The sequence below is a fragment of the Salmo salar genome, chromosome ssa21, assembly GCF_905237065.1.
Source record: "Salmo salar chromosome ssa21, Ssal_v3.1, whole genome shotgun sequence".
Classification (NCBI taxonomy): Eukaryota; Metazoa; Chordata; class Actinopteri; order Salmoniformes; family Salmonidae; genus Salmo; species Salmo salar.
The window spans coordinates 13,454,441-13,467,305 of record NC_059462.1 but is presented as its reverse complement, the minus strand read 5'-3'; the positions used below and the strand labels follow the sequence as shown (position 1 = coordinate 13,467,305).

General features: G+C 42.4%; 1 protein-coding gene across 4 annotated transcripts in view; it reads right to left on the bottom strand.

Moving 5' to 3' along the window:
• The window catches only part of LOC106581830 (myosin light chain kinase, smooth muscle), an 89,031-nt gene that overhangs the window by 53,985 nt on the left and 22,181 nt on the right, over positions 1 to 12,865 (bottom strand). For all 4 annotated transcript variants that reach the window (XM_014164223.2, XM_014164225.2, XM_014164226.2 and 1 more), the window contains 3 exons: positions 1,721 to 1,928; positions 586 to 631; positions 3 to 168 (listed from right to left, as the gene is read on the bottom strand). In XM_014164223.2, coding sequence (XP_014019698.2) covers positions 3 to 168; positions 586 to 631; positions 1,721 to 1,928 — 420 coding nt within the window. The remainder of the gene's footprint in view (positions 1 to 2; positions 169 to 585; positions 632 to 1,720; positions 1,929 to 12,865) is intronic.

Sequence of the window (12,865 nt, the reverse complement as noted above, 5' to 3'; positions counted from 1 at the left end):
ACTTTGAGCCAGGTAACCAGGGGCTGTGGACGTCCTGTGATTTTGGCCGAGAATTTTCCAGTCTGTCCCAGTCTGACAAAAATACGTGAGGGTTTTGTCACAAACTTGGGGGGGCTCTCCCCCCAAATACTGGGCCTGCTCTCCACCGCTGGAACTCCAAACCGCCCGCTGGAGTCAGAGAAAACACAATGACTCACTACCTTATCGTCCAAAGATGTGTCTGCTCAATAACATCACTTGAACAAACAAATTACATTTGAATAATGACTTAATATAGCAATATGACTGACTGCCTACATTTTTAAAACACCAACATAAAACATATCTGCATTATTATAAATATAAAAATACAAGATTAAACATCTCATGGAACAAATATTCCGGTTTTAGAGATGGAACAGGATAGGAAGGTTGATTTAAAAAGAGAAATCATACCACCATGTGCAAAGAAGGAATGTGTCCCAAATGGCACCATATTCCCTATATAGTGCCCTACTATTGACCGGGCCCATAAGGCTTTGATCAAAAGTACTGCACTTTGTAGGGAATAGGGTGCCATTTGGGACTCAACCAAAGACATCTTACCCTGTTCTACTGGAGGAGGGGAGGCTGTATTTCTTCCCCGTGTTCCCTGAGAGAAAACATGCCTCAGATAATGAATAAGAAAATAAAAAAAGTATGCATCTCAAATGGCGCCCTATTCCCTATGTAGTGAAAAGGGTGCCATTGGAGAGATAGCCATAGAATATGTCGCTGGTGCAATTCCAGCAGCACGTAAATGAATGTGCAGTGTTGCAGAATGCTTCATATCTCAGTCCAATGCCTTGTAAGATATGTTTGTACTGCTACTTGTTAGAAAGGGCATGCTCCATATGTTAATGTTTAGTGAGCCTGAGGTGCCTAAATAGCTGTTTATGATCTTGGAAAGCTGAACAAAATGTGGAGGATGTCCGAATGTTTCCATACTTCTCCCTGGAAAGCAGTAGGTGCTGGCCCCCCTCTATCATGCATAATGTTACCTAAGTATCCACAGTGTAACTATCGGAAATGGAAAGGTACAGCTGGCATGTCTACACCAAGGAATAGAAAATCAAAGTGTGCTAACACCACTTATGCTAACTGGACAGTATAAATCCAAAATGGCCCCCTATTCCCCATTTACTGCACTACTTTTGACCAGGGCCTATGGTCAAAAGTAGTGAACTATATAGGGAATAGGGGGCCATTTGGGACGAAGCCTCGGTTGGCTTTGGATGGGTTGCTCTAATGAGTTCCTTCTGAACGGGGAATTAGAAAAGGACATTATCTGCAATAAATCAAAACAAAGTGGTCCTTTTGAAGATGATCCATATTCAACCTTATTCCTATCATTACATTGAGTTAAAACATCACTTGGGCACAGTATAAAAGCAGTATAAAAACCCGTATTACAGGACGTCTTATATTTTATGGAGCTGAATAAATGTGCTGGTGTTTAAAATACTTGCCACAGTCTTGGTTTAATTTCACATGAGCTATTGAGGCCGTGCATTTCTCAGGGTTACTTAGAAGTCTGCTTTCTATGCTACATTTTAAATGAGCTACAAAGCAAAGCCAGTGGACCCTGCCAAAACATTTGTTGACAGACTATTCAATTATCTATCTGGTTGGCTGATGGAGAGGGTAAAGTTGTGTTCCAAATGGAAGCCTAGGCTGGAAACAAATTAAGGAGCTTCTGTACCTTCTACAGTGATCTCCACTGTGACCTGGCGACTTCCGGCATCGTTGACTGCCTCACATGTGTAACGTCCCACATCCTCCTCCTGGATACCATGGACCACCAGGCTGAAGGTTCCACGGCTACTTTGTTCAATGGCGAAGCGCTCTCCAGCTATCACTGCTTTCCCATTCCTGGACCACATGACCTGGGGCTCAGGGTGTCCTCTCACCTGGGAATAGATGGATGTGTTTCAGTGGATTTTAAGTATACAAAAAACAGAAGAAAATCAGGCATCAGTGGCTAATGGTCATGGTTGAAACACTGCCCAACAGTGTGCTACTCATAATCATAACGGTTTCCGTAAGAAATGACTGTTTACCTAGCAGATTAGTTTGTTTTAGGCCACTGACTGACACCAGCTCCGTGACAATCCCCATGCCTAGTATGTGTTCACATCCACCATTTTCATGCATCTTCTCAATACAATTGGAGTCAAAGCACAGGAACTCCCAGGGTGTGTGAAACTGACAATCTGTGGCCCATTGGCTAATTAAACTTAATTAGACGTAAAAACAAAAAATGGACACAGCAAACAATAGGATATTTACAAAAACAAAAGGATAAGCATTGATATCAACAATCAGCAAGTGAACTGGAAAGCTACTGATTACTCTCAGCGTTTCCTACTTCCCAGAATACAACAAATACATTACTGCCACAAGTAGCCTGTTTAGTTATCCCGGTCTTCTGTTTTCCAACAAAACCTAAATTTCCACAACTTCCTTTCCCCAGTGCATATTGTATTACTGAAGTTCTTAGTCCTTTCTGACATTTCCATTCCCTCAATGCTTTTTTCCCCCGACATGTCCCAGGTCAGTAGCCATCACTAATAACACCATGTGAAAAGTGGAGTACAGGTGCTGAAAGGGCACACGATATAGCAGAGATGAACAGGTACAGAAGCTCTGTGAAACACTGCTCACATTCCCTGTCTATCTGGAAGGAGCTTCCCACCTTTCTCCGATTCATTTCAGTTCTCGTCGACTTCCATTAAAAAAAATATATATATATATATATATATATATATATATATATATATATATATATATATATATATATATATATATATATATATATATATATATATATATATATATATATATATATATATTTATAATATATATATAAAAAAATAATATATAAAATTTTAAAAAAATAAATAAAAAATCGCACTACAGCTTATTTTCTCTGAAGTCTTTAAAACATCACAAATCTACAGGCAGAGACCACAGCTAATAAAGGACAGCGGATGGGCAATCTCTCTCTCTCCCACTCTGTGTTTCCACTGGTGGCATGCCAATCATCCTCCCCTTGAACCCCTGGGACTAAATACCATTTCGGAGGAGAACCATGGTAAACCCAAACATGAACATTACATGGGTCTCACTCTGCAAACCAATACAAGCCCTTGAACATACTGGCTTTAAATTAACAGCAAAAAAAAAATATTTTAACCACTGCAGCTGGTACGAATTTCAGATTGAACATACAAATGAATATGGCTCGACAGCTAGTAGACAATAGATTGATTCCATATGGAACTCAAAAGTCTTAAAGGAGGTAAAAAGAGCTGCGAAAGTCCAGCTTCTCTCTGTAAATCGACCACTCTCATTCCAGTCTGTCAAACTAGCCTCTCAGTTTCAATAAAATATTACCTCTGCTGTACCCAGTCCTCCTCAGGCTTGCCCAAAAATAGCAGTACTAGGTTTAAAGTCGTTATTAAATCAAAACAGACACTGGCATTTCCTTAAACTCAGCTGCTTGACGTTCAGTGCCACAGAAATTTTCAAGCTGAGTTCAGACTTCTCGTTCATAAAACTTATTGTGGTCAACCTCTTGACCTCAAACATCCCAAATGACCAAGTTCACATGTCGAGTATAGGAGAAACAATGGGTTGTTTACACACCGAGTCAAGTTTATACAAACCAGACACAAGTACCATATTGGTTTGTCAAGGGAAAATGGCATCAAAACAAAAAGGTTGTGACAGGACTATGGATCAATGCACTGGCAGCCAAGGAGAGCCTTGACTGCTGATCCATCCTGGACATACAGCCTAGCTTCCAAAGAGCATCAAAATATCCAAGAATGTAAGAAGACAAGTAAACAGGGAGAGAGGCATATGAGGAACAAAGAGAGGAATATTGTCTCGTCCTTTTTGAGTCACGCTACTGGCACCCAATGCATCACCACATCAAGAGTACTACTTGCCATAACAAGGCTAATACTTCTGGGATAAAAGCAGACTTTACAATGAAATCCCCTCATAATGAAGAGAGAAAAATGATCAAAGGGAAGCTGAAGTTTGTTATTTTAATCATGTAAGCAGAGCGATTTATACTGCCACCGTTTCCATGTGAAGCAACTATTTTGATCCCTCGTGTCTTTAGACAAGTCGCTGCTCCAAATCAATAAATGTATCTGATGCTCTCGTCTGCTTCTCAAATGACACCTTATTTCCTATTTAATGCTTTACTTTTGACCAAAGTCCTAGTGAAAAGTAGAGCACTATATAGGAAATAGGGTTCCATTTGGGACGAAGGCCTTGTCCTTCTCATTTCCCAAGAAATAGGCCTATGGTTTATTTGGTCCAGTAATTCTCGAAGGTCTTGTACAGAAAATTACTTTTCAACTTCGCATTCTGGAAGACACCTGTAGTGGATTACAGCTGGAGTTGGCCTCTCAGAGACTCAAGAATAATTGTCTGGCTAATTCTCAATGGACGTACAGTACATCAGAACCTATTCATGTATTCCCACCAAGTTGTGACCGCTACCGCTGGACGGTGTCAGAACAGGTTTACGTCCCAAATGGCACCCTATTCCCTTTATAGTGCACTACTTTTGACCAGGGCCCATAGGGCTCTGTTCTAAAGAAATGCTCTTGATAGGGAATAGGGTGCCATTTGAGACACATCCCTATTATGTCTTAATCAGACTGAAAAACAAACTGATAAGTCCACATTTGATGAGGAGGTTGAGTGATAAGTTGATTCTCACAGTGCTGTGAATAGCCACTACCCACATTGTGAGAAACCAACATCATTTAGGGACATGTTAATGTATAATCCTGAGCTAACATTCCATTGGAGGGGAAACAATTAAGTATTTGACTGCTGTTTCTCCATTCAAAAACAACCTGTCGTCTTCATCTCATCAACATTGTATTTTTCCTGGCTTCGCAGCCACTTTCAAGCCAGACTGCCAAAAGGCTGCTATGAATTACACATGCAAAAGACAATAATCACCAGTGTTTAACTACCGTTCCTAACAATGGTCAGTGGATGGATGAGACCGCTCTCTGTGGAAAAAGGCCTTCATTGAAGTAGCCAATGTGAACAACGTACGCCATTAAAACCAAATGTAACATTTGAATGTAACCAGCAGCAGAAGAAAGATGGCCGCTTCTCTTACACTGGTCAGAGGAGTCAGCTGAGCGGTGAGTCAGGGTGGAGCCGTGTAGGAGTAGCCTAGAAGTGGTCCACATCTGCTTTCAATAGGCAAGCAGTTTCAACCACCATCAGGTTTCTGGCAGCATACCTTTCACAGCGTTCACATGGAGCCTCCCTCGCATGCTGTTCCCCCTATATTTTCCTACTGGCTCGTAATTATGTAATAATAGAATTCTTTAGGAGGATGAGTTCTACCCTTGGCAGGCCATTAAAATGACTGGGAGGCTGGGGAGAGAGGCGCTACATTGACCCGTGGCATGTCAGACGCCTGCCTCCATGCTGGTGGACATTCCTTGTCTTCAGAGGAGCATCCCCTCACATTAAGAACATGCCCCTTGAGCATGACAACAACAAATGCCTGCCGGGAAGGAAAAAGCCACGTACTGTCATTGTCAGGCAGCACGACCAGCTGACCTCAAAATGGGGACACAGACCTGGTTTGCGATGGACAACTGCACTGTCTACTGTAGAATATAGACAATTACAACTACGGTACTTTTTCACTGCCAATGAACACATTACTTTATATTATATATATATATATATATATATATATATATATGTTTCAGGAGAGTCTGTAATTATGCCATATTAATAGTCCTGCAGCACCGCCCAATTACTTGTTGTCCGTGTCCCAAATGGCACCACACACACACACACACACACACACACACGTGTGTATATGTATATACATACACAACAAAAGTATAAAAGTAACAATTTCAAATATTTTCCTGAGCTTCAGCTCATACAGTAAAAAGGAAATCAGTCAATTGAAATGAATTCATTAGCCCCTAATCTATGGATTTCACATGACCGGGAATACATATATGCATCTGTTGGTCACGGTAAAGGTGTGGATCACAAAACCGGTCAGTATCTGGCGTGATCACCAATTTGCCTCATGCAGCGCAACATCTCCTTCGCATTGAGTTGATCAGGCTGTTGATTGTGGCCAGTGGAATGTTGTCCCACTCTTCAATGGCTGTGAGAAGTTGCTGGATGTAGGCAGAAACTGGAACACGCTGTCGTACATGTCGATCCAGAGCATCACAAACAGGCTCAATGGACGACATGTCTGGTGAATATGCAGGCCATGGAAGAACTGGGACATTTTCAGCTTCTAGGAATTGTGTACAGAACCTTGCGACATGGGACCGTGCATGATCATGCTGAATCATGAGGTGATGGCGGCAGATGAACGGCATGACAACGGGGCTTAGGATCTGGTTAGGGTATCGCCGTGCATTCAAATTGCCATTGATAAAATTCCACCGTGTCCGTTGTCCATAGCTTATGCATGCCCATAACATAATCCCACCATGGGGCACTCTGTTCACAACGTTGACATCAGCAAATTGCTCACCCATACGTCTGCCTGGTACAGTTGAAACCGGGATTCATCCATGAAGAGCACACTTCTCCATCGAAGGTGAGCATTTGCCCACTGAAGTTGGTTACGACGCCGAATTGCATTCAGGTCAAGACCCTGTTGAGGACGATGAGCCCTCAGAGGAGCTTCCTGTGACGGTTTCTTACTGTTTGTTCAGAAATTCTTCGGTTGTGCAAACCCAGTTTCATCAGCTGTCCGGGTGGCTTGTCTCAGACGATCCCGCAGATGAAGAAGCCGGATGTGGAGGTCCTGGGCTGGTGTGGTTACACGTGGTCTGCGGTTGTGAGGCCGGTTGGACGTACTGCCAAATCCTCTAAAATGACGTTGGAAGCAGCTATTGGTAGAGAAATTAACATTGAATTCTCTGGCAACAGCTCTGGTGGACATTCCTGCAATCAGCATGCCAATTGCATGCTCCCTCAAAACTTAGCTGTTTTATTATGATGACATATTTTTTCTTTTTGCCAGATATTTGTTGACCACTGGGACAGTTGAATGTACTTTATGCCTGGCCAGAGTCCTATTTAGATCTAGGTTTTAGGCCTGGCTATTGACCCTGAGTGTAATACCACATCAACATAATTTGGCATTGCAATGTGTGACAGAAGTCCACATTTTGGAGTTGCCTTTTATTGTCCCCAGCACAAGGTACACCTGTGTAATTATCATGCTGTTTAAAACCTGTTGGGGCTAGGGGGCAGTATTTGCACGGCCGGATAAAAAAACGTACCCGATTTAAACTGGTTACTACTCTTGCCCAGAAACGAGAATATGCATATAACTAGTGGATTTGGATAGAAAACACTAAAGTTTCTAAAACGGTTTGAATGGTGTCTGCGAGTATAACAGAACTCATATGGCAGGCCAAAACCTGAGAAGATTCCATACAGGAAGTGCCCTGTCTGACAATGTTGTCCTTCAGTTGCATCTCTATCGAAAATACAGCATCTCTGCTGTAACGTGACATTTTCTAAGGCTTCCATTGGCTCCCAGAAGGCGCCAGAAAGTGTAATGGGGTGTCTGCTGTCTCTGGGCGAAGAACAGCAGGAGAATTTGTGAGTGGTCAGCCTGGGAACAGTGACACTGGAGATGAGCGTTCATGAGAATTCTCCATTTTTTTCTTTCAGCCTTTGAATGAATACAACGTCGCCCGGTTGGAATATTAAATCGCTATTTTACGAGAAAAATAGCATAAAAATTGATTTTAAACAGCGTTTGACATGCTTCGAAGTACGGTAATGGAATATTTTGAAATTCTTTGTCACGAAATGCGCTCGCGCGTCACCCTTCGGATAGTGACCTGAACGCACGAACAAAACAGAGCTATTTGGATATAACTATGGATTATTTGGAACCAAAAACAACATTTGTTGTTGAAGTAGAAGTCCTGGGAGTGCATTCTGACGAAGAACAGCAAAGGTGATCCAATTTTTCTAATAGTAATTCTGAGGGCCAAACTTGGTGGGTGTCAAAATAGCTAGCCGTGATGGCCGGGCTATGTACTCAGAATATTGCAAAATGTGCTTTCGCCGAAAAGCTATTTTAAAATCTGACACCGCGATTGCATAAAGGAGTTCTGTATCTATAATTCTTAAAATAATTGTTATGTATTTTGTCAACGTTAATCATGAGTAATTTAGTAAATTCACCGGAAGTTTGCGGTGGGTATGCTAGTTCTGAACATCACATGCTAATGTAAAAAGCTGGTAAAAAGCTGATATAAATATGAACTTGATTGAACAAAAGATGCATGTATTGTATAACATAATGTCCTAGGAGTGTCATCTGATGAAGATCAAAGGTTAGTGCTGCATTTAGCTGTGGTTTTGGTGACATATGCTTGCTTTGAAAATGGCTGTGTGATTATTTTTGGCAGGGTACTCTCCTGACATAATCTAATGTTTTGCTTTCGCTGTAAAGCCTTTTTGAAATCGGACAATGTGGTTAGACTAACGAGTGTCTTGTCTTTAAAATGGTGTAAAATAGTCATATGTTTGAGAAATTGAAGTTATAGCATTTTTGAGGTATTTGTATTTCGTGCCACGCGATTCCACTGGCTGTTGACTAGGGTGGGACGCAAGCATCCCACCTAGCCCAGGGAAGTTAATCAGCTTGTTGATATGCCAAATCCGTCATGTGGACGGATTATCTTGGCAAAGGCAAAATGCTCATGAACAGGGATGTAAACAAATTTGTGCACAAACTTATAGAAATAAGCTTTTTGTGCATATGGAACATTTCTGGGATCTTTTATTTCAGCTCATGAATCATGGGACCAACACTTCACATGTGTTAATATTTTGTTCAGTAAACAGTGCATTTGGAAAGTATTCAGTCCCCACATTGTTACATTACAGCCTTATTCTACAATGGATTAAATAGTCCCCCCCCTACACACAATATCCCATATTAAAAGTAAAAAAAATAATAATAATATTCAGACCCTTTTACTCAGTACTTTGTTGAAGCACCTTTTGCAGCAATTACAGCCTCGAGTCTTCTTGGGTGACGCTACAAGCTTGGCACATGTGAATTTGGGGAGTTTCTCCCATTCTTCCCTGCAGATCCTCTCCAAGCTCTGTCGGGTTGGATTGGGAGGGTCGCTGCACAACTATTTTCAGACCTCTCCAGAGATGTTCTAGTCCGAGCTCTGGCTGGGACACTCAAGGACATTCAGAGATTTGTCCCGAAGCCACTCCTGTGATCACACCGACATAGCATTTTGGTACACCAGAATTACATTAATTTCCAATGAAACACTGCGTTTGCCTTGCAGAGGCAGTTGCAGTGCATTTGGTGTGGTACATACGTTGGATTTATAGAACGTATGCGTCAAACTGTATGCATAGATGGCTTGACAGAAATGGTAACACTAGGTGAATGTTGAACTTTTGTTGCATATATATCCGGATGATGCTGCGTACCATTTTGCGCAATGACGCCGTTTGTGTGTTCGAAGCCGTTTGTGTGTTCGAAGCCGTTTGTGTGTTCGAAGCCGTTAGGGTCATTGTCCTGTTGGAAGGTGAACCTTGGCCCCAGTCTGAGGTCCTGAGTGATCTGGAGCAGTTTTTCATCAAGGATCTTGCTGTACTTTGCTCTGTTAATCTTTCCTTCGACCCCGACTAGTCTCACAGTCCCTGAAAACATCCCCAAAGCATGCTGCTGCCACCACCATGCTTCACCGTAGGGATGGTGCCTGGTTTTCTCCAGATTTGATGCTTGGCATTCAGGCCAAAAATAGTTAAATCTTGGTTTCATCAGACCAGAGAATATTGTTTCTCATGGTCTGTGAGTCCAAGCGGACTGTCATGTGCCTTTTATTGAGGAGTGGCTACCGTCTGGCCACTACCATGGTGGAGTAATTGGTGGAGTGCTGCAGAGATGGTTGTCCTTCTGGAAGGTTCTCCCATCTCCACAGAGGAGCTCTGTCAGAGTGACCATCGGGTTCTTGGTCACCTCCCTGACCAAGGCCCTTCTCCCCCAATTGCTCAGTTTGGCTGGGCGGCCAGCTCGAGGAAGAGTCTTGTTGGTTCCAAACTTCTTCCATTTAAGAATGATGGAGGCCAATGTGTTCTTGGGGACCTTCAATGCTGCAGAAAGGTTTTGGTACCCTGCCCCAGATCTGTGCCTCGACACAATCCTGTCTCGGAGCTCTACTTCGAACAAAGTGTCATTTGCATTGTTTAAGGCTTATATCAGTAAAGACAGCCTCTTCCAGGGTAATACGATACACAATCTCTCTATATTCAAGGGGGAAGAATACCAATTTGACGGGGCGAAATGCTAGAGCCTGGAAATAGAATTTAAAGTTTGGTACGGATAGTCCTCCTACATCTTTCTCTCTTTGTAAGTTTATAAATGTTATCCGGGATGGCATATCTTGACATATAAATTTTATCCCATTAGCCAGAAGTGGGAACCATGGGAAGCATTTAACTACAAAAATTCAGCTGTGGCAATATATTCATTTTGATAATGGTTATTCTGCCGGTTAAAGCAACCGGGATGTTAGTCCATCTACTGAGGTCGGATTGAATTGATTTGAGTGTTCTGTTAAAGTTTCTGGCAATGGTTTTATCTAAGGAAATAAATGTATCTACTCCCAAATATCTAAAATTGCAAACAATTGGGAATCGGATGGGGCCACAGTGTCTCCTGACCCCTCCTGTCTCAGCCTCCAGTATTTATGCTGCAGTAGTTTATGTGTCGGGGGGCTAGGGTCAGTCTGTCACATCTGGAGTATTTCTCTTGTCTTTTCCGGTGTCCTGTGTGATTTTAAATATGCTCTCTCTAATTCTCTCTTTCTTTCTCTCTCTCGGAGGACCTGAGCCCTAGGACCATGCCTCAGGACTACCTGGCTTGATGACTCCTTGCTGTCCCCAGTTCACCTGGCCGTGCTGCTGCTCCAGTTCCAACTGTTCTGCCTGCAGCTATGGAACCCTGACCTGTTCACCGGACGTGCTACCTGTCCCAGACCTGCTGTTTTCAACTCTCTAGAGACAGCAGGAGCAGTAGAGATACTCTCAAAGATCGGCTATGAAAAAGCCAACTGACACTTACTCTTGTGTTACTGACTTGTTGCACCCTCAACAACTACTATGATTATTATTATTTGACAATGCTGGTCATTTATGAACATTTGAACATCTAGGCCATGTGCTGTTATAATCTCCACCCGGCACAGCCAGAAGAGGACTGGTCACCCCTCAGCCTGGTTCCTCTCTAGGTTTCTTCCTAGGTTTTGGCCTTTCTAGGGAGTTTTTCCTAGCCACCGTGCTTCTACACCTGCATTGCTTGCTGTTTGGGGTTTTAGGCTGGGTTTCTGTACAGCACTTTGAGATATCAGCTGATGTAAGAAGGGCTATATAAATACATTTGATTTGAAATTTGATTTGAATCCATAAGTAGAGATGGAGTCCTCCATTAGAGTCTTAAGAGGCAGTAGGGCTGATTAATTTTATAAAACTTGAGATGGCGCTGAATTTATCTATGACCTTTAATGCGCTTGGGAGCAATTGAGATACATTGTCTAGATATAGTAAAACATTGACTGCGTATAATGAGATGAAGTGGTCAGTATATTTTAGAGATATTGGTGTCATTTCCTTAAATGTATGAATTGCCTGGGGCAAGGGTTCGATGGATAATAAAAATAGCAAAGTGAAAATTGGATCGCCTTGTATGCTGCTTCTAGTGATTCTGAAAGCAGCAGAACAGATATTGCCCGTTATAACGATAACGGAGGGATTTGCATAGACAACAGGAACTACAGGATCATCTGCATCGAGATCAGTATCTGACCCCACAAATATCTTTACTTAGTGCCAGAGGAGCTACAACTTGCACCGTTCTGATAAAAGAGAAGTCAAGTTTCCACTACGTAACACACTGCATTTGAAAAAGCCGTAATCTAGACGGGCAAAAGAAGAGGGACAGTGGGATTTATGGATGCACCATGACCACCAGGTTTCTTCTACTTGGATCCTCAATGTCAAGAGTAAGTACTTAGGATGCATCTCAAATGGCACCCTATTCCATATATAGTGCACTCCATTTGACCAGAGCCCTACGGGTCCTGGTCAAAAGCAGTGGACTATATATGGAATCAGGGGCCATTTGGGACACAGACGCAAGGAGAGGTGATGGATCTTTCTTTCAGTAGTGATGAATGGTGCCTGGGAGAGCAACAGAACAAAGTAACAAAGTCCCTGACACATGACCCCCTCCTGGAAGCAGATAACCATATGTGCACGTGATACCCTTGTTTGAAGGTCATCTGTAAATCATAGGTGGTGGGAGCCCACTTTAATCTAACTGTGTGTGTGTGTGGGGGGGGGGGGGGCATTTGCTGGGCAGATGTCCAAAGTGTTCCATTCCATCGATACTAAAGAACCTAAAGTCTTAAGGTTGGTGCTGAACATATCTACATCCCACACAATATTTTTTAAGTCATTTCAAAATTCCGTCACCATGATGCTCTCACTGCACACAAACATGCTTTAGCGCCATCACAGTTTGAGGTACTACTGTACAACTCCACAAAATGTAACAGTTGGAGAAATTCTGTGTTGTTTCAGAGCATCCAAGCAGAAGAGGAGCTGACTGGGTTCTGCTCCAGCGGCCCTGAAAAAAACAATACCTCAGGAAGCTGAAAGTCACAAGACTAAGATCTTTTAATCCCTATCAAGAAGCATTCCATATATCTACTCTGTCTCAGCACCTGACCTGGGTTCAAATACTGTTTGAATTATTTCAATAACT